Below are 20,957 nucleotides of genomic sequence, written 5' to 3'. Positions count from 1 at the left end.
GCCCTGCTGGGAGCATGCCTCCTAGACACCTTGCAGGGCTCCCTCTGGCCCCCGGCCCCTCGCACATCCACACCTGGGCTCAGCAGCCAGCTGCGCCCAGGAGGGGCCGCCCTGAGATGCCAAGGGATGTCGATAAACCTGGAGACTCGAGGGAAAGCCACACTTGGGGTTGACTGCCATTTGCAGACCTCTGTGTAAAATAAAGACACTGGACCCCTTGTCTGAAAGTACAAAGTGTTCTAAATTGGTGAGAGCAGAGCATCACCCAGGGTGCTGGGCCCTGTGGCTGTCAGGCCTGCAGGCCCACACAAGCTGGCCTGGCCGCTCCATTCATTCGCTTGGAAACCTTTCTCGACTTTAGAGAATTAAATGAACAAAAATGTTTTCTTAATTGCTCTACAATGTTCCTAAAATCTGACACAACTTCTGTGCCTCAACCATAAACCAAGGAATGGGAGTGACAACTTTTTTTAAAAAGATTTTTTATTTATTTATTTGAGAGAGAGCCAGTGAGACCGGGGGGGTGGGGGGAGCGGTGTCAGAGGGAGAGACAGACTCCCCACTGAGCAGGGAGCCTTACAGATGCAGGGCTCAATCCCAGGACCCCGGGATCATGACCCGAGCTGAAACCAAGAGTCAGATGCTTAACCGACTGCACCACTCAGGCGCCCCAAGACCTCCTTCTTTTAAAAACGAATTTCAGTGTTTATAAACAAATACTACCTCTAGTTCTGGAAAACTAAGTCTGGACATTTAGCAAAAAGACGTATTAGGTAAAGAATGCTCATTTCACACCAAATAGCCGCCTTCTAAGCGAGGGCAATTTCTACCAAATATTCTTTCAAACTTTTTTTCTAAGATTTTATTTCTTGGGGCGCCTGGGTGACTCAGTCAGTTAAGCATCTACCTTCAGCTCAGGTCATGATCCAAGAGTCCCATAATGGAGCCCCACATCAGACTCCCTACTCAGCGGGAAGTCTGCTTCTCCCTCTCCCTCTGCCCTTCCCCCTGCTCATTCTCTCTCTCACTCACTCTCTCAAATAAATAAAATCTTTTTTATTTTAGACAGAGAGAGAGCACAAGCAGGGGGATCTGCAGAGGGAGAGAGAGAAGCAGACTCCCCGCTGAGTAGGGAACCTGATGGGGGTTCAATCCCAGGACCCCAGGATCATGAGCTAAGCTGAAGGCACACTCTTAACTGACTGAGCCACCCAGGCACCCCGACAACTTTGTTTTCAAAAGCTTATTTTTTGGGGCGCCTGGGTGGCTCAGATGGTTGGGCATCTGCCTTCGGCTCAGGTCATGGTCCCAGGGTGCTGGGATCAAGCCCCATGTCCGGCTCCTGGCTCAGCGGGGAGCCTGCTTCTCCCTCTCCCTCTGCCTCTCCCCCTGCTCATGCTCTCTCTCTCTATCTGTGTGTCTCGAATGAATAAATACAATCTTTAAAAAAAAAAAAGCAACTTATTTTTCATACTACTCACACATTTTTCCAAATTTTGCACCCATGAACCTTCTATAGTCTCCCCTAAATAGCCAGTTAGCAAGCTCATGTCAGCAGCACAATTTAAGTTACCAAATTGAGTATTTTTTAAAAACAGCATTTAAATAAAACCCTCAGGCATCATTAATAATCCTTACCTGAAAATTTCCTGTGTCAACTCGATACTGGTACATTGGATCGTGTAATTCATTAACTCTGAAAATACAGTATTATAAAAAATCAGAGATCAATAACTAGCTTACTTTTCATCATATACTTTCATTTGGCTTTTTACAAAAACTTTTTAACAGAGGTGCCTGGCTGGCTCAGTCAGTAGAGCGTGCAACTCTTCATCTCGGGGTTCTGAGTTCAAGCCCCACATTAGGTGTAGAGATGATCGATCAATCAATCAATCTTATTAACATAAACTAATTAACCAACAGTAAGATTTTTAAAAAGTAATCCTAAATTTCACACTAGAAATGCATCTAGTGCTACTAAACTGTTTGCCTGCAGTCGTCTATACGGTGAAGCTACAGTATTTTCCGTTACAAAAACTCCCTATACTATCTCTCCTGCAACGTCAAGAACTGTTTTCAGGCAAATTCTCAATGGCACGTATGGGCACTCGGGAGAGACAAGTACACAAAGCAAGCTATAAAAGTCAGCGCCGACTTCCACCAACTCATTTTAAAGTGAAGCTGGGTAGCTGTAAGGAGGCAGGGACAGGGCAGGGAGACGAGGTGGGCTGAGTACGGTCATTACTGGGCCATGGAGTCAGACGTGCCGAAGGCCAAAACCATAACCCTGGAATGGAACTCGTTTCTGCAGAAAATCCCACTCGGGTGCATCTGGCTGTAACCACCTCAGTCTTGTGCATTGGTCCCACTTTACAGAAGGACAAAACCACTATGTCACCATAAGCCTCAGGAGCCGGTGCAGGGATGGGGAGTTCACGGGTGCAAGCCCAAGGAGAAACTAAAGCTTCTGGTGAGGAGGAGTGAGCCAGGCCCCCTGAGTACCATTCCTACAGACAACGACGTCTTTGCCACTTTGAAGGAGAAATCTAAAATGACGTGGTTTTTCATTTTCCAGCTGAGACTAGAACTGTGTTACCTACATGCCAGTCAGGCTGAAATGAATCCTCAGTTCAAGTCACGCTATCAAGTCTTGAAACCCTGGTGACAGATTCCTTTCCGGATGGGTTCACAAAATACAGTGAGACTTCGGATCTGTCCACCTTTGTCAAATGCTTTCCATGCCTGAGGTTTCACACATAACAAAATTACTCACGTCTGCCATATTCCCAGTGTGACAGAAGCCAACCACAATAGTCCAACAATGAAGAATTTAGGCAAATAGAAAGTCAAACACTTCCTTTCTCCCTAAAAATCAAAGAAAAAATAAGAAATAAGCTAGTAATTCTAGCAAACCATTAACCCCTAGTAGACCACACTAGATCACAGACACTCCGATCATTTCCACATAGCATGAACTCTTCTGCTGACGGAGGCTGAAGACAGATTCTCAAGGAGACACTGATTATAAGGACTGTCACCAGAGTGTGGGCCAGAAGGGCGGAGTCTCGGACCCCCTCCGGCAGGGCTGGGCGGACACTCACCTGGACGCGTACCCCATGATACACACAGAGCCAGAAGAGCAGCAAGGCACATAGGAACATGGACTGAAAGAGATCGTCCAGCATGCCCGGAACCCAGCTATTCACCAGAAAGGAGAGGGGGAAGAACGGATCTGGAAGGCAACAGACAGAAGGGCCTGATGGACGCAGGCTCTCCCCACCCAGCACAGGGCATCTGTCCTCTCGGTGAGGGCAGGACTCACCATCACCTTCTTCTCAGTCAGAGCCAAAGGGAGGTAGTGAACTAAAGGCTGTTTTGTCTTTCAAAACACCGAAAAGCCAATGAACAGATCGCTGCAGTGATCACTACAGAGCGCCGTCTGCTTGCACCACCCGTGGCTCCCACAGGCCTGCGAGTCCGGCGGCGACTCTGCAAGCAAATGCTTTCTGAAGCAGGGGAAGAGAACAGACGGCCATGCTGGCCGCTGCCAGCCACGCCGTGTCTGCGGCCCTTCCTGGTTCTAACTACCCAAGCAGTCACTTGTCCGTGAGAGCTGCCAGGCATCTGCCCCGCCTGGTGCCACACGGCTCCCATGCTCTGTGGCGGCTACCTGTTCCTCCAGCGCCCAGGCTCTTCTGGAGACTCTGCAGCTTTACGCTTTAAAGGGGGAAAGCTCCAAAACAAAAATGGGCACCTACCATTGTAAAGCAGCAGCAGAGGCAAAAGAATGGACATCCACTTCTGCTCCATCCCCCAGTCTCGCATGGAAAACTTCCGGAGGGAATGTGCAAACAGGCACTGCAAACCGAATCAGCAACGCAAGTTACTGTGTTTGCTTCCGCCTTGCTCAGCAGCACGTTAAGTCTTCCCAGACCGATGGTCAGCCAAATCTGAGTTAACCCCTTGCTGCCCTGAGACAAGATGTGAATCACCAGCAAGGAGCTGCGGGTAAGAGGGCCCAAGCTGTTCTCCCAGGGGCAGGAGGGGGCAGGGAATACACCGGCCATCACCCCCTGCCCGCACCCCTCCCAGCTCCCCTGGGACAGGCTGCTTCTCTCAGGTTGGCCCCACACAGCCACACAGAGGACCTCCCTGGGGATAGGCCACACGCTCCCAGCCAGGCGACATCTGCAGATGGCACCAGCTTCTAAGGAGGGCACCAGGGCTCCCTGAACAAAAGGAAATGAGGCCGATAACCATGGTCAGAGGATGTGTTTATTTTCAAACACCTCCCTGAAGAAGCTGTGTTGAGCCATGGGAGTTTCTTTAAAGTACTTTAAAACATTACACAATTTGTATAAAAAGACCTGGAGTTTTCTGGGTTTTTTTTTTTTTTTTTCTGTAATCTAACATAAGCCAATGGTTTCCTAGGGAATTTGGACTTCCTGGGCTGATGGGCCATTTCTCCCAGGCTGTGAGGCTCAGGCTCATTTCTCTTGTTTGAGAACATCATGCCATGGGTGCCCGCCCTTTGGGCCCCAGAGTGTGGCAGCAGACCCTCAGACAACAGAGACACTTCAAGAGACAGCAAGGGTTTCTGCTGACCAAACACCAACTGCTGCTCTCCACTCAGCTTTAGTAGGTTCATTAGGGGAAGCCCTGGGCATGGCTGGGACCGTGATCTCCAGCTCTCTGCAGATTCCACCATCCACCAGTGGCTATGTCCTCACCCCCATCCACACTCAGGTCCCATGTCACCACCAGGGGGCACCTTTCTCACACATCTGTCCCCACGAGCCTATGTCCTTCTGGGCACAGTTGGACTGTGAAGTGATCCTTGCCTGGGTGGCAATTCCCCCACTGCAAAGAGGGGATAATCTCCTGAATGGCACACCCTCCGTGTCAGCAAGGGGCAAGCAGCTGAGGGATGGGCCATCACCCTTCAGTTGGCACAGAGTACCAATGCACACCCCCTCTTCCTCCAGTATATATGTGTGTATGGATCGATGTCCTTCCTCCAGTTTTAAATTCCCATCTTCACTGACTGGGCCTCTGTGGGGATTGCGTGTGCTTCAAGGGTAAGCATTTCCCCCAAAGTTACAGGGTGCTTGCAGACACTGAACTCAGAGCCCAAAGGAGTCAAAAGCTTGTACTGCCAAACCCACTCATCTGCGGCCTTCCTCCTGAAAAAACCCAGAGACCAAAAGATCTGGTACAATTTTCCAAACGTAAAAACCCAAGCATGTGCCGTTATCTGCCTGTGTAAAAAGAAGGTCGTTCAAACAAGGCAGGTGAAATGGCACTGTCATTGCACCCTGATGAGCATTTACTTGAAAGAGGTCTGTCACCACTGTGACACCACACAGAGGTCCTTACGAACTGATACCAAGCTCTCTTTTTGCACGGTAGCACCTAGCTGACATTCGGAGTATTTGGTAATATCAGGTCGGCCCGTTGGATGGAGCATCTGAGTTCAGATAAATCTCCTGTGTGGTTCACTTTTTTTTTTTTAATTTAAATTCAGCCTAGTTAACATATAGTGTAATACTGGTTTCGGGAGTAGAAGTTAGTGATTTGTCACTTATATACAACACCCAGTGCTCATCCCAGTACATGCCCTCCTTATACCCAACCCCCATTCAGGCATCCTCCCTCCCGCCTTCCCTCCAGTAACCCTCTTTGTTCTCCATAGTTAAGAGGCTCTTATGGTTCGCCTCCATGGTTCACACTGTGATAATCATAATTCATAAATTAACTCTGCCCTTGTTAGGATTCTGACGTGGTCTGTCAGGCAAAAGGGACTTACAGTGACAATGAAGGTAAGCACCACAAAGACGAATCGGAACCAAATTTCCAATTGGGAAAATGCAGGGTCATAAGTCTTCCACTAAAATGTAAAGCAGGAAAATAATTTGGAAAAAAAAAATCCATCTAAAAGGAAGTACACCAGATTAGTAATAATAGTTATCTCTAGATACAATACTATAATTTTAAATGTTCTCTTTTCTTATGCCTTTTTACCTGGTCTAAAAATTTTAACACTTAGTACATTTTATTTTTATATTAAAGGACACAGACTTTGAAAATCTTAATTACAGGAGTTGGAAATAGTTTTAAATGGTCATACTAATGATAAATCTGACATTATTCTGTAATCACAAGAAGAACATTTGACTTATAAATTTCATATCAAAAAATCAATGCTGTCGGGGTGCCTGAGTGGCCCAGTCAGTTTAGTATCTGACTGTTGATTTTGGTTCAGGTCATGATCTCAGGGTTGCAAGATCGAGCCCCGCATCAGGCTCTGCGCTGATTGTGGAGCCTGCTTAAGATTCCCTCTCTCCCTCTCTCTGCCCGCCCCCACCCTCACACGCACTATCTCTAAAAAAGAAAATCCAATACTGTCAATCCCTTTATTAGAAAAAGCCATGCTTTCCATTAAAAGAAACAGATTTTTAAAAGATGCAAAAATCTGAGTAGGTAGGATAGTCTAAAAAAAGATTAAGTGAAACACATAAATATGAATCTGACACCAAAAAGTACAATGGAATTACAGGTGTCAGCTCTCATGCTGACTGAGTAGATTCACTCCTACCAAGTATACACCTAACAGAGCAGAGGATGCATGCATCACATACGATGGCAGGCAGAAGGCAGCCCTTCCAACCTTGGTCACAAGCCAGATTTCTCACCAGACCCCAGAACACTGCACTGCACTGGGCCAGTGAGCCCCACTGTTTTAATGCATTTAAAATCATTTGAGTAATTTTGAAAAATCTACTTCAGAATAGAGTTATAGACATGAGATTTACCTAACTTACCTGAAACATTAAAATACCCACACCCACACACAGGCACACACACATACACACATGACACATACACACAGTTTAAGACACTGCACAGGAAGCAATGAAGGACAGTCATCTCTGGCTGGTAAGAGAGAGGTGCACCCTCTAGCTGCCCCGAGCCATGGTGCGGAGGGAGCCCAAGCAGAGAATCATGGACACACTGCTGGAAGTCCAGGGAGACCATCCACTGGCTGTGATTCAAAGTACAGAGTACTGAGAGGAGAGCTGGAGGACAGAGCTCTGGACACCTGCCAAAGGTGGTCCCCCTCACGTCTCCACCTGCACACTGATCAGGGCATGATGCACAAAGGGGCACTGGGTAGCATACACCAGTGGTGGGAAGAAAGTAGCTTTAGACTTCATGCTGCTTTGGTCCCACCTAGAGAAGTTTAAAAGCAAGGCCTAAAAAAGTCAAGCTATTTCCAAGTAACTTCACAACATCCCAGAACAAAGCTCAAAGACATCTATAAGAATACAAAATCTAACATCAATAATGCCTGGCATTAAATAAAAAATACCAGACATGTAACGCTGTGTGTGTCAACTATACTCAAAAAAGAAAGATAGGGAAAAAAGAAAGAGAAAAAAACCTAACGTAAAAAAACAAGAAAATCTGAACTGTAACGAGGAAAAAAACAAATCAATCAAAACTGCTCCAGGAATCCCAGATGACACGGAATTAGCAGATAAGGGCAGCAAGAAGCTGGAGGAAAGTCTGAACACATGAGGTCAGAATCTGGAAGAGCAACAACAGTGGAAGAGACATGACAGAGATGAGCGAACATGGAGACGTGCCAACAGACATGATTTTAAATGAACCAGCACAAAACTGAACAGAGCATAAGCTGTGAGACAACTTCAAGTGGCCTAAGAGATGTGTTTTTGACCCGAGGGCGGGGGGGGGGAGGGGAATTAAAAAAAAATTTGAAGACATAATGACAGAAATTTTCCAAATTTAATGAAGATTATGAACTCACAAACTGAAGAACTCAGTGAACCCTAAGTAAGAGAAAGGAAGTAAAGTACATCAAGGAACACCAGAATCAAATTGTTTAAATAAGTAAGAGAGAAGTCTAACAAGTCAGGGTAGAGGGGGTGGGAGGAGAGAAGCATCTATTCAGGGGACAAAGATAAGGAAAGACAGCAGATTTCTGGCCAGAAAAGTGCCAGGCAGAAGACATTTTCAAAGTACTGCAGATAAAAGTCACCGCGCAAGAAATACCACCACTATACACCGACTAGAACGGCCAAAATTAAAAACACAACCATACCGGTGCTGACGAGGATGTGAGGCAACTGGAGCTCTCCCGTACGCTGCTTAGGCAACTGGAGCTCTCCCGTACGCTGCTTAGGGAACGTAAAGCAATACAACTGCTTTGGAAACAGTTTGTCAGTTTCTCACACAGTCAAACCCTACCGCAGGACCCAGCCACTCCAATCCTGGGTATTTACCCAAGAGACATGAAAGCACATGTCCACACAAAGATTTACATACAGGTGTTCACAGCAGCTGTACCACAAACAGCCCTAAACTGGAGACCATCTCAATGTCCCTCAACAGGTGAATGCACAAATAATCTATGCTGTGTCGGCACACCAGAACAAAAGGAATGAACAAATGATATACCCAACAGCATCAGTTAATCTCAAAATAATTGTACTGAGTGAAAGAATTCAAACATATTGTAAGATGGTGTTTATATAAACATTTTTAAAAGATTTACTTATTTATTAATTTTAGAAAGAGAGAGTACAAGCAGGGGGTGGGAGGGCAGGGGGAAAGGGGGAGAAAGAATCTCAAGCAGACTCCCCGCTGAGCATGGAGCCTGATGCAGGGCTCGACCTCATGACCCTGAGATCACAACCTGAGTCGAAATCAAGAGTTGGACACTTCACCAATTGAGCCACCCAGGCACCCCGTGTTTATATAAAATTTTACATAAATACGTGCTCGCTACGGCAGCACATATACTAAAATTTTACATAAATACAAATCAATCTGTAATGAAAGCAGATCAGTGGTGGCTGGTGGATGAGAAGGTAACAGGAGGAAGGGGCATGAGGGAACTTTTAGGGACTGAGGGCATCCATATTGTCTTGATTATGGTGAGTGTTTCCCAGTGTACATATGTCAAAATGGATAAAATTTTATATTTTAAATATGTGCACTTCATTGTATGTCAATTATACTTCAACAGAGCCATCAAACAAAAAACAATTAACAATCAAATGTTAATGAGAAAGTAGAAATCACAGTGATTAAGGGCATATGAATTTTGAAATCAGAGACTCAGGTTCAAATCTCAGCCCTTCCATTTTCTAGCTGGGAAACTAGCTTAATCTCACTAACCCTCAGATTTCTCTTCCATAAAATGGGGATACTATTATCTACTTTACAGAATTATCAGAACATTTATTTTAAAGATTTTATTTTATTATTTATTTGAGAGAGAGAGAATGAGAGATAGAGAACACAAGAGGGAAGAGGGTCAGAGGGAGAAGCAGACTCCCCGCCGAGCAGGGAGCCCGATGCGGGACTCGATCCCGGGACTCCAGGATCATGACCTGAGCCGAAGGCAGTCGCTTAACCAACTGAGCCACCCAGGCGCCCTATCAGAACATTTAACTAAAATGATGCTTACAAAAAGTTTAGCACAGTGCTTGACAAACAGCACAAGTTCAATAAATAGCAGCCGCTATTATAAATCTGAAACATAATGCAACTATTATGATCATTGCTATGGTGTTTAAATGTCAAATAGTATCATTTACAAAATCATCACGGTAGCAGTTATGAGCACTGATGTGGGGTATCAACATGATATTCAAATAGAAAAAAGTAATACGTATCTTAGTTTGAAAAAACAGATTGTAAGGCACAATCAAGAAAGAAAAAGTGTTAGCTTCAGGAAAAAAAATTCACAAAATACGTTTAAAGTTACAGTGATGAAAGTATCTGACCCTCAAGAGACTGAGAAGGAAAATAACTAAGGAACCCCTAAGGGAGGGGGACTCTGTCAAAACAGTATAAAACAACTCGCTCACTTTAAAAATTAACCCTAGAAAACAATGCTTTATCCAATAAATGTAGCTAAACGTAAAACGTGCCTTCAGTTCTACACTAAGAGTTCCCAGAAGGGAGGAGGAAGACGGTGACATGGAACAAAGCACTCAATTTGGGCCTTCACCGGCGTGGCCGGAGCCCTGGGCTGGTGGCTGGTGCACAGCAGACCCTCAGAACAGTCCTCCTTAGCTCCTGCTGTGCCTTCCCCCTGTCCTTCCTGATCCAGGGAAACCATGTCCACCTGGCATTTCTCTGCGGGAGGATGCCTTCGCCAGCAGCAGCTGAGAGGAATCCCCTCCGTGTTCTCCTGGGACCAGGCCAGCCTCCCAACCCAGTCTGGTATTCACTTGTGCCAATGGCTTGAAAAGCCTTTCTTTTCCCTTGAGGGAGCCCAAGAAGAATGTGGGAAGTTCAGAGAACAGGGCCCTGGCCCCTTGGCTGCAGACAATGGACACAGTGATGCCAGGACTAGGAGAAGGGCCCACAGGGATTGTCAAACAGCCGGCCAGTGCCTGCGCCAGCACCATGATTGGGACGGCAGCCATTGCGAGGACCTCACTGCATGGAATTAGGGGAGTTTGTTTTTGCGTTTACTTTTAAGCATGAATGTGTACGTTTGAAACTAAAAAGTAAAATAAGTAAAAGGAAATAGAATGAACTCCCAGAAAACATTCAGGCTCCAGACATTTACTTTGAAATCTTAAGAGTCATCAATCCATTCACTGGCATGTGCAGCAAGGTCCTCTGGCCTTCACAAAGCCACCTCTGTTCTTCCAGAGACTGGGCTCACCCTGCCATACTGCACACTGACTTTGGAACAAGCATCCATTTTATTTTATTTATTTATTTTTTTAAAAGATTTATTTGACAGAGAGACACAGCGAGAGAGGGGACACAAGCAGGGGGAGTGGGAGAGGGAGAAGCAGGCTTCCCGCAGAGCAGGGAGCCTGATGCGGGACTCAGTCCCAGGACCCAGGGATCATGACCTGAGCCAAAGGCAGACGCTTAACCGACTGAGCCACCCAGGCGCCCCCAAGCATCCATTTTATACCCTAGGCCATTTCTCCCTAATCACAACCTACAGAGTTCTGGTCCAGTTCTCCATTCACCGTTGAACGTTTGTTGAGCACATCGGGGTACTCGCTGCTCAGGTCGGTGGTACTCCCAGCAACCTAGTGCAGCACTAAGCAACCCCCTGGGATTGGCTCCAGGCTCAGATTCACAGCCTGGGTTTCCAACACTTCCAACACTTGATACAAAAGATATTATAAGGAAATATTTGGAGGGGAAAAGCCTAACATATGCTTTTGTAATTTGTCCTATGAGAACAACAGGGCAAGCATGACCCAAGAATCTGGTCAGTGCTTCTCGAAGTGCTGCCGGCTGCCAGTCCTCTCAATTCACATGGAAACCGGAGGGTGCCTACCAGACAGAAAACTGAAGGACTCGAGAGCATGAGCTATTGTTTTAATCTCATCCCCCAGGGAAAAGTTGTGGCTTAGGAAGAAAAAAGAGGAAATGAAATGTGAACAGCTGATGGCAGTGTCACTCAAGAATCGACCTAAAGGGGACTTTAGAGGGGAAAATGCCCAGCTCAGCCCTTTTTCAAGAACACAGGAGATAAGCAGTATTCTCCTATGTACCTGCAAGACTGGAGGGTGGTCTTGACTTGAACATGGCAGCAGGATGTGGGCAAGATGTACAGAGAAGAACAAGAGATGAGAGAAGAGGCAGAGATAGAAGGAGTGCCACTCCACTTCAAATAGATATGTACGTAAGTAGAAATCAATGAACCAGATGTTCGCAGAGTATGGGCATGAGAACAAAAGGAAAGAAATCAAGCTTCTCAACGTAAGGGTACACGGCATCAACAACAATGCCAGACAGAAGATAAAGCCCACACAGCAGGCGAGACAAGAAAACCACCATCGACCATCTAGGTGTCTGCAGAAGGGCAGATGTATTCTGCCAAAAACAGAGCATAGGAACATTTGGGGGCTGCCCTTGTGATGATTCTCTCTCCTGGTAGGCTGGAGAAGCAACCAGGGTAATTTTCATCCTGAACTCAATTTCCATCAATGAGAAAGAACTGTCTAGCAAAACCGATGGGGATGCCCAGGGGCAGGTAAGAGCCACAGCGACCAGCACACTCAAGTCCCCAGATGCCAAAGATCTCCAAGGAAACGCCAAACAACAACAGAAACCCTCCCACGTCAAATTCCATCAAAGCAGTAAGGACTGTCTGAAGAAATGGATGTGGTTAAACAGGCAGCCACATGATGAGCTCTGAGTTTTCAAGTGCGCCACATATTCTGTTTTTACTGAAAGGTACCATACCTACAAAAAACCGCATGTGGGGCAGAAGACATGCACAGACATTTTTCCAGAGAAGACATCCAAATGGCCAACAGACACACGAAAAAGTGCTCAACATCGCTCGGCATCAGGGAAATCCAAATCAAAACCTCAGTGAGATACCACCTCACACCAGTCAGAATGGCTAAAATTAACAAGTCAGGAAACGACAGATGTTGGCGGGGATGTGGAGAAAGGGGGACCCTCCTACACTGTTGGTGGGAGTGCAAGCCGGTGCAACCACTCTGGAGAGGTTCCTCAAAAAGTGAAAATAGAGCTACCATATGATCCAGCAATTGCACTACTGGGTATTTACCCCAAAGATACAAATGTAGGGATCCGAAGGGGTATGTGCACCCCAATGTTTATAGCAGCAATGTCCACAATAGCCAAACTGTGGAAAGAGCCAAGATGTCCATCGACAGATGAATGGATAAAGAAGAGGTGGTATATATATATACAATGGAATATTATGCAGCCATCAAAAGGAATGAGATCTTGCCATTTGCAATGACGTGGATGGAACTGGAGGGTGTTATGCTGAGCGAAATAAGTCAATCAGAGAAAGACACGTATCATATGACCTCACTGATATGAGGAATTCTTAATCTCAGGAAACAGAGGGTTGCTGGAGTGATGGGGAGGTGGGAGGGAGGGGTGGCTAGGTGATAGACACTGGGGAGGGTATGTGCTATGGTGAGCGCTGTGAATTGTGCAAGACTGCTGAATCACAGATCTGTACCTCTGAAACAAATAATGCAATATATGTTAAGAAAAAAAAAAAAGAAAAAGATAGCAGGAGGGGAAGTATGATGGGGGGGGGAAATCGGAGGGGGAGACGAACCATGAGAGACGATGCACTCTGAAAAACAAACAGGGTTCTAGAGGGGAGGGGGGCGGGGGGACGGGTTAGCCTGATGATGGGTATTAAAGAGGGCACGTTCTGCATGGAGCACTGGGTGTTATACACAAACAATGAATCATGGAACACTACATCAAAAACTAATGATGTAATGTATGGTGATTAACGTAACAATAAAAATTAAAAAAAAACTGCATGTGTACGACTCAATGAACCGCCATAAATGGAACACACCAGTGTGAACAGTGTTCTGATTGAGAAACGCCGTCACTGTGCCCCAGAAGCCCCCCCGCCGGATGCCCTCTTCGAGTCACTAATTACCCAAGGAACACTAATCCTGATTTAATGCCGCAGATTCATTTTGCCCGTTCCTACCACTTACATAAACGGAATCACACACCATGTGCTATTTTGTATTTGGCTTATTGCCTTCAACACCATGCCTGTGAAAGTAGCTGCCACCGCGCCTCCTTCCTGCCACACAACACCCCACTGCAGGCACAACCGTGCCACTGTGAGCCATCCTGTACTGACGGGTGCAGGGCGGAGCCAGGAGGAACCACGCAGGGCTGACAAGTGTGCATCTCCGTGGTAGCGTTTCCACCACCACTGGCAGAGTACAAGAGCTCGGGCTGCCGCGCATCCTGGCCAGCTTCGGCGTCTTCCTGACTTCATCTCAGCCGTTCTGGTGCGTGGACAATAGTATCACTGACATACTTTTTATATGTATTTTATTTGTTCTATTTTCTTTACTTCCAAAACAGAAACAAAGTCAGCTGGTGATAAAAAGATGGATTAGATGGGAACAATTTTTAAAGCTTTTTAAAAGGTAAAATTGTAAAGAAAGAGGGCAAATAATTAAACCTATACCAGGATGTTAGTAACTGCCACAGTTCGGCATAAAACTTGTTCCTGAAATTGCGAGCCGCTGAAGCCAAAAGGGAAACGTGGTGAGCTGTACAGCTTCCAGCCTGCCTCTTATAAAAGGAGTTTGTAACAAACGGTCAAAGAAAATTCTGTCTGGAGGTTTCAGAGTTCACAACATAATGGATACTTTTCAACAGCAATTTTATAAAAGATAGAGACATACTTTGCATAAGGTTCTCTGGTTTCTTAACGCATCTCTGTACAAGGTTTAGACACAACACTAAACCGTGATTTTCTGAGGTAGCTACTCCGTAACAGCTCCTCAGAGTGAACTGCCGGAGGGTATGTTGGCTTCCCCTTTCAAATACCAGTTGTCTTAGGAGCCTTTTTAAAAAAAAAATAATTTTCTCTTCTGATTATAAAGGTAATAAAAAGCTCATTATAAAGAAACCGAAGAAAAAAATAAACCATTAAGCCTGCCACCCAGAGATGGCCTTCTAGAGTTTTCTATAATAAAAAGTGTCAATCAGCACTTTCAATTCATTAACTTTTTTCCTTTTTTAAAATCAATAGCAGTTTATGCTCTCTATTCTGTGACCAGTTTATTATTTTAACAGCTGCAGAAAAACTATTTGATTTAACCTGAACTCTACTGAAATACAGACTGCTCCCAACTTCCTGCTATGAAAAATACAAATCTTCCTGTACTTTTCTAATTGTTTCACTAGAATAAACGCACAGAAGTAGAATTACTAGGTCAAAAAGGCGGCTTTGATACACTGCCAAACTGCCCGCAACTTACACCCCCCAATAACCTGTATGAAAGAACTTGTGTACTTGCATTTCACTAACCCTAGGTGTGATTTTTCTTGTAGGTGTTTTTACCATTTGCCAGGTTAAAAAAAAAAAAAAAAAAGGCATTCCTTTTTGAAGTCTCTGATTTTTTGGTTTATAGCAAGGATAAACATTTCACAAGTCTGTTGGCCATTTGAATTTCTTAATCTGTGAAACGCTATGGTGTTATTCTTCAATTCAACCCATATATATTTATTATAAGCCTAACTGTTGCCAGGTGCACTGTTAGGTACTGGGAATACAGAAATGAACAAAAATGGAGAAAGATCCTAGCCAGCACCCCGCAGATTGCAGGGGTCTCATGTATCAGCACTCTGGATGCTGCAGAGCACTACCCAGAACGAAGCTCTGCCTAACAGCATCATTCCAGATGCGCTGCTCTGACGGCAATTTCCTTGCTGAACCCTCCAGTGAGACCACATCACTTCCTTCTTGAGCAACAGTGGAATGACATGTACCAAGTTTATCTGAAATAAGTACCAAATTATTTAGGAATAAAAGTCCAAAGGGAAATAAAACAGAAAAATGGAAGGAGAGAACCCCAATCAAAAACGAACCCATGTAATAGGGACCCAGGTAATAGGGCTCAGGTGGACTGAGCCTGCGGGGAAAGCTGTTCAGAGTGCTGAGAAAGGCTTTCAGGGGATGAAGCCCCGACAAAGATGGAGAGGAGAGGTCCTCTGAGAAACGTGGTGCTCTCTGCTCTCTGCATTCTTGATTCGGGATAATTCTAAAATAGCAAAGTCTAAAGCACAGACGGTTAGCACAGCGTGGAATCAGTGTGCCTGAGCTTAGGGCATCTGTCTCAGACCCTATCAGGGTTCAACCTCTGCATCATGAACTCGAGGACACAGGCAGGATGCTGGCCAGATATGCTGAGGAGAAAGCTCTAGGAAATCTTTCATACCACAAAGAACAGAATCCAGATTCGAACCCAAAGGGTCAGGAGAGGCTGGACCCAGAAGCCAAAACCACTGAAAAGGAACTCAAGAACAAAGTGCAATGCCTGAGCGGTGTCGGAGAACTGTTACAGACCAACCACAGAAGCAGAGAATGAGAAAGACTCATTATGAGTCAGAATGAGAACAGACCGAACAGCAGTTACGGAGGAAAAAGTCCGAGGGGTGTTTAGCAGTTGGCAGAACATGAGCCGACAGGTGAGGAGGCTGCCAGAGGAGCCAGCTCTCAGGCTCCAGCCACACCTGGAGGGCCACCTGCTCCTTCTACTTCACAAGCTGCCCCCGCCCCCGCCAGGCTGACTGGGGCAGCCCCAGGAAGGAGACCTGGAGCCTGACAGGTCCAGAAGCCACCCCCAGGGCCGTGTGAAGGAAAGGAAGAATCTCCAAGGGGCTGAGCCAACATTTTTAAATATCTGGAGAGCTATCATGTAGATAAAGAACAAAACTCATTTTGGGTAGTTTGGAGACAACATGAAAAAAAAAGCAATACGAATGTTAACAACAGGTGCCATTTGCTGAGTGCCTCCAATGAGCAGGCATCGTGCATGATCCCATGCCCAGCCGACCTCCAGGGGCCCCCCAGGAAAATGGGGACCACAGGCACCACCGCGGAGGTGGGCCGGGTGAGGCAGTGCATGTCCAGCACGCAGGAGAGGGCCTACACAACAAAACCTCTCAGTAGACGGCACCCATCAATCCAAGTAAGACCTGCACGTGAATGTTCACAGCAGCAGTATTCATAAAAGCCCCAAATGGAAAGAGCCCAAACACCCATCAACCGATGAGCAGATACACAAAATGGAATCTACCCACACAGTGCAACATTCAGCAAAGCATGCGGTGCTGATACCCTCAAATACCACCTGTAAGGAAAGAAGTCCACCACAAAAGACCACATATGGGACGAATCCATTCACATGAAATGCCCAGAACAGGCAAATCCACAGAGACAGAAAGGTGAGTGGCTTTTCAGCCGCTCGGGGACCGGGGGAGGGAGGAATGGGGATCGACTGCTATCAGGCTTCCCCTAAGGGATGGGAGTTCTAGCTCAGTAAAGCGCCACCTTTCAAAAGGAACCCCTTACCACCTTCACTCAATCGACAAGGCTTTATGAGGCAGCTAGTTTACAGATAAGGACACAGCCTCAACAATGTTCAACTGCAGATGATGGCGCCAGGATCTAAACCAGCTCAAACCCGTACTCCTGGTCACTCCGCTGGTTACACTGGTGCACAAGCGAGTGGAAGGAACAAAGAGGCTGATTTCAGTGGCACACAGGACAGTGAAGTCTCACAGTGTGAGCTGCACTGGGCAGGCCACAGGAGAACAGAGCCCACACCCCTCCAGAGGCGGGGCCCGAGGGCGGCTCACAGGCATGGCGAACGGGGTCCCTCCTTGTTCTTCTACCAGGAGGGTTACCCGGTAACTCTTACCGACCTTCCCACGGGAAGGCTACTCTCTATTCTCTCTGTTCCAAATCTCAGGACACCACAAGGGGTTTCCAATTTCATGCTGTTTCATTTAGCTATACTTGGTTCCATATACTTGAGAAATTACGGTTGCCCTATGGTTTTTAGAAACTGTACATGTCTTCCACTGTCCAAAATAACAAGATTTCAATGCTGAGATTTATTTCAGTCATTTGACAGAAGAATGGGTGCTAAACAAATGAGCCATGGAGACACTGAGGTCTGCTGGCTTACTTACTGTGAAGTTCATTTCCTTGATGGGCAGCTTCAGGTGTTCAAATCCCACAATCACGGTATACTGCGTGTAGTTCAAGTAGCCCAGGTGGGCCACAATAATTTCTGCACACTTCTGCAAAGATGCAAGGGAGAGCTGTGTCTTTAAAGCAAGCAAGACTGGCTTCCCCCACCAACTGACCCATGAAGTAATACATTCCAACAACAGATGAGCCAAATGAACCATCTCCAAGGAACTTGCCAGAGCCCAGAAAAATTCAGATGCCAGCCAAAAACAATTCTTAGAAAGAAAGAACCAAATGGATATTTTTGGAAGCAAATAATAGATGATTTGCAGTCATTAGAATCTTTCTACTTTGGATGATTCAAAATAATGTCACCTGCGTAAAGAAGTTAACGCAACACAAACCTGACATTCACACGAATACAAAGGGGTAGGGGGAGCGTAGGCTGAGACGCAACAAATCAGACCCCTGAATCTCACTCCCCTCCCTGCTCACTTCCACAGCCACTGTGCGATACACAGAGTGCCTGCCCCCTCACCCCAACACCTGTCTTTCCCTACACAGAGCCCCTGTGCTCTCTGTGGGGAGGTCAGGCCCGCACCCGAGGGCAAAGGCTACAGGAACAATATGGCTAGTGTGATTACATGGGTGTGTGTGCTCACTGCCTGCCCAGAGCCCCCATCTCCTATACAGGTAGGAACCAGGTTCCCTCTACTTCAGCGTGGCTGGGGCGGTGGATGCAATGTGTCCTCAGTGGCCGGGCAGCCAGTGACCTGGGCGCAGCCTCACCGCCTAGTGCACCCCTCAGAAGTCCTCTCGCGGTCTGACAGTCTCTGGGTGGCGCCCGTGTGAGCCGTGGCTATGAACAGGGCAGTCACCCCTACTGTGGATCAAAGGCTCCCCAAGCTGTGAATGTCTGAGGTCATGTAGGAAAACAGATCTGGGTGTTCACAGGAAGCCTTAAAAAGATAAGAGGACAATCGGCAGGCAGGGGGTGCTGACCTAAGTAAGGGCCAGGGAAGAAGTCAGAAGGGGTGAGGGTGCGTGTCATCCCTGGTCTCCGCAAACCCAAATTCGTTCCCGACAGTCAGGTCACAGGAGGCATGTGCGGACAGGGGCAGCTAAGTACTGAGCAGTACTTAGTACTCAGCGAATGGATCTGTGCTGCACAGATGACCACTTGTTATGAGTCTCGACTTTCAGAGGATGTCTGAATTAACAAAACAGTTCTAACTCAGCCTGCAGGTATCTTCAAGTTTATAGAAACGACAGTGAGACCACCCGATGGTTTGGGGGTTCTCCGTTCAAGCTATGGTTTGCGCACCGATCACAATGTGCCTCTGCAAATCCTTGGGGAGAGCACAGCATTCTTACCCGCCCGGCGCAGACCACTTGCTACCTGAGGTGGACGGTGTTTTCTCTTTACGTCAAGACAAAGGTAGTATAAAGGGTGGTCAATAGCTCTAGAACACAAAAATCCCATCTTTTTTTTAAGTCAGGGCAGTGCTCCTGGGAGGGCTGGGGAGGGGTCTGTACAGAGAGAGAACAGTAGAAACTGTGGGAGAGGGAAGACACCACAGTGAGGCACCAAGGGCCACTCTCAAGGTGCACAGTGTGGGGGGCACTGCCAGGAAGCAACAGTGCAGACAAGCAGCCTTGCGGGCAGCCTGGCGCTGTTCCAAGTACAGGCCTCAGACAAGGTGACCAAGTCGTCCTCGTTGGCCCGAGACTTACCCCATTTAAAACAGAAAGTCCCCCATCCTGGGAAACTCCTTGGTCCTCGCAAACCAGAAAGATCAGTCACATTAGCCGTAAGATTAAGTCACCAACCGCCTGTTCATCATCACCCGCCTGGTGCGAGAAGGAGCAAAGCTAAAGCTGGAGCTGGAGCCGGACCCCAGTCGGCCTGAGGGTGGAGGCGAAGCCCCGCCTGCGCACGGGCCTTCCAGACCCGGCATCCAGCCTCCCTGCCATTCACGCAGAACCGGCACAGCACCTATACTGCACACAGACATGGTGGGTGCTCGGCCCCCCACTGGGCACTGCCCGCTCTCCCATCCAGTGTCCGACCTGATCCTCGCCACTCTACAAGGACGGTCAAGGAGGGCATTACCCCACTTTGAGGATGAGGACAACACATTTGAGAGGCTGGCCCAGCCCTTCTCCCACGGGTGACAATGGAGCAGAGTGAGAGTCTGGTCACTTGTGCGGCTTCCCGAGCAACACCTGCCCAGGCCCATGAGGTGGACCCCGTAGGCAGAGCCGCTGCTCGGGTCAGGGAGCGGCCGCCTCGGGATCTTCAGGCAGATGCCAGCAGGGAGGGACCACAGACGGGGGTCAGCATCCAATAGGAACCCTCCCCCACCTGAATCCTTTCCCGCCAGGACAAACAGGCCTGCTGCTTCCCTGTCCTGAACCAGGTGGTGCGTGGCTGCTAAGGGCACGAGCTCTAGAACACAAAACCATGGGCTGAGATCCCAGCCCCTGCTCACTATGTGTGTCACCTTGGGCAAGTGCTCTGATCTCTCTGAGCCTCAGTTCCTTCTTGTGTGCAACGGGGCTCTGGTACCAGGGCTCCGTGGGCCTGTGCTGGGGACTGAGGGAGACTTGAATGTACAGGAAGCCTGGCATGAGGCCTGTCAGGGAAACCACTTTCCTAACCCCCAATCCACGCATTCTCTTTTCTGATGTTCCCTGTGTTCCCCATGCCCCCCACAACCTCCTTCATCCCAGGGGGCCTCCCTGCTATATACAGAGCGATCCCAGTTCTGACTCTCAGGATTCTGACAGAATATGGCGCCAAAAAAACAAGAGTGAGGGTTCCTTTCTCACTTTGGATCACCAGGTTTCCCGTCGCATAACCACACACCGTACCCTGAAGCAGACGCTCCAACAAGTAGGCCGCTCTCCTTACAAGGCTGGGGCCTCAGGCCCGCAGGTGGAGCAGGGCTGGAAACCCGAAGCCTTGACAATTCGGAATGACCAGAGAGCAGCAGCAGACCTTCACAGGCGACAAGCAGCCCGTGAACAGCCATCTGTCGACACCCCAGGCAGTACACAAACAATGAAAACAGGCATCCTGTGTGTGCGTGTGTGTGTGTGAATGTGTGTATGTTTGTAAGAATTTATAAGGTATCAGTGCAGAAAGTTAAGTGAGTGTTCTGCGCCATCACTGGTATGATTCAATTCTTTTACGTAGGAAAAGCAGGTATGTAACAGGGCAGCATGATGAATAATCGTTGACATTCAAACGCACTCACCCCTGCACAGGTGAGGGTCCTTGTCCGATTATGAACTTTGTTATGAATGAACATGGTGGTTCCATCTTGAGCTACACCGTCAACTTTAACAGTCATGAGGAAGCTTGTCTGAATAGATGTTTCTACAAAAGAAAGAAATGCAGTGTCAGAGACCACCTCAGGCACATCACACTTGC

At 47.3% G+C, this 20,957-nt stretch overlaps 1 protein-coding gene across 4 annotated transcripts in view; it reads right to left on the bottom strand.

Annotated features, from left to right (window-relative positions):
- Nucleotides 1-20,957, bottom strand: part of TMEM181 (transmembrane protein 181) — a 74,853-nt gene that overhangs the window by 10,434 nt on the left and 43,462 nt on the right. For 3 of the 4 annotated variants that reach the window (XM_073894172.1, XM_073894176.1, XM_073894174.1), the window contains exons 5-11: nucleotides 20,782-20,903; nucleotides 17,521-17,631; nucleotides 5,807-5,887; nucleotides 3,759-3,858; nucleotides 3,102-3,232; nucleotides 2,774-2,865; nucleotides 1,639-1,696 (exon numbers count right to left, since the gene is read on the bottom strand). In XM_073894172.1, coding sequence (XP_073750273.1) covers nucleotides 1,639-1,696; nucleotides 2,774-2,865; nucleotides 3,102-3,232; nucleotides 3,759-3,858; nucleotides 5,807-5,887; nucleotides 17,521-17,631; nucleotides 20,782-20,903 — 695 coding nt within the window. The remainder of the gene's footprint in view (nucleotides 1-1,638; nucleotides 1,697-2,773; nucleotides 2,866-3,101; nucleotides 3,233-3,758; nucleotides 3,859-5,806; nucleotides 5,888-17,520; nucleotides 17,632-20,781; nucleotides 20,904-20,957) is intronic. The other variant, XM_073894173.1, reaches the window with a different exon arrangement.

The sequence above is a fragment of the Callorhinus ursinus genome, unplaced genomic scaffold (genome assembly GCF_003265705.2).
Source record: "Callorhinus ursinus isolate GAN/ISIS: 27379988/994484 unplaced genomic scaffold, GSC_fseal_2.0 scaffold6, whole genome shotgun sequence".
Classification (NCBI taxonomy): domain Eukaryota; kingdom Metazoa; phylum Chordata; class Mammalia; order Carnivora; family Otariidae; genus Callorhinus; species Callorhinus ursinus.
This window is presented reverse-complemented; position numbering and strand designations above follow the sequence as displayed.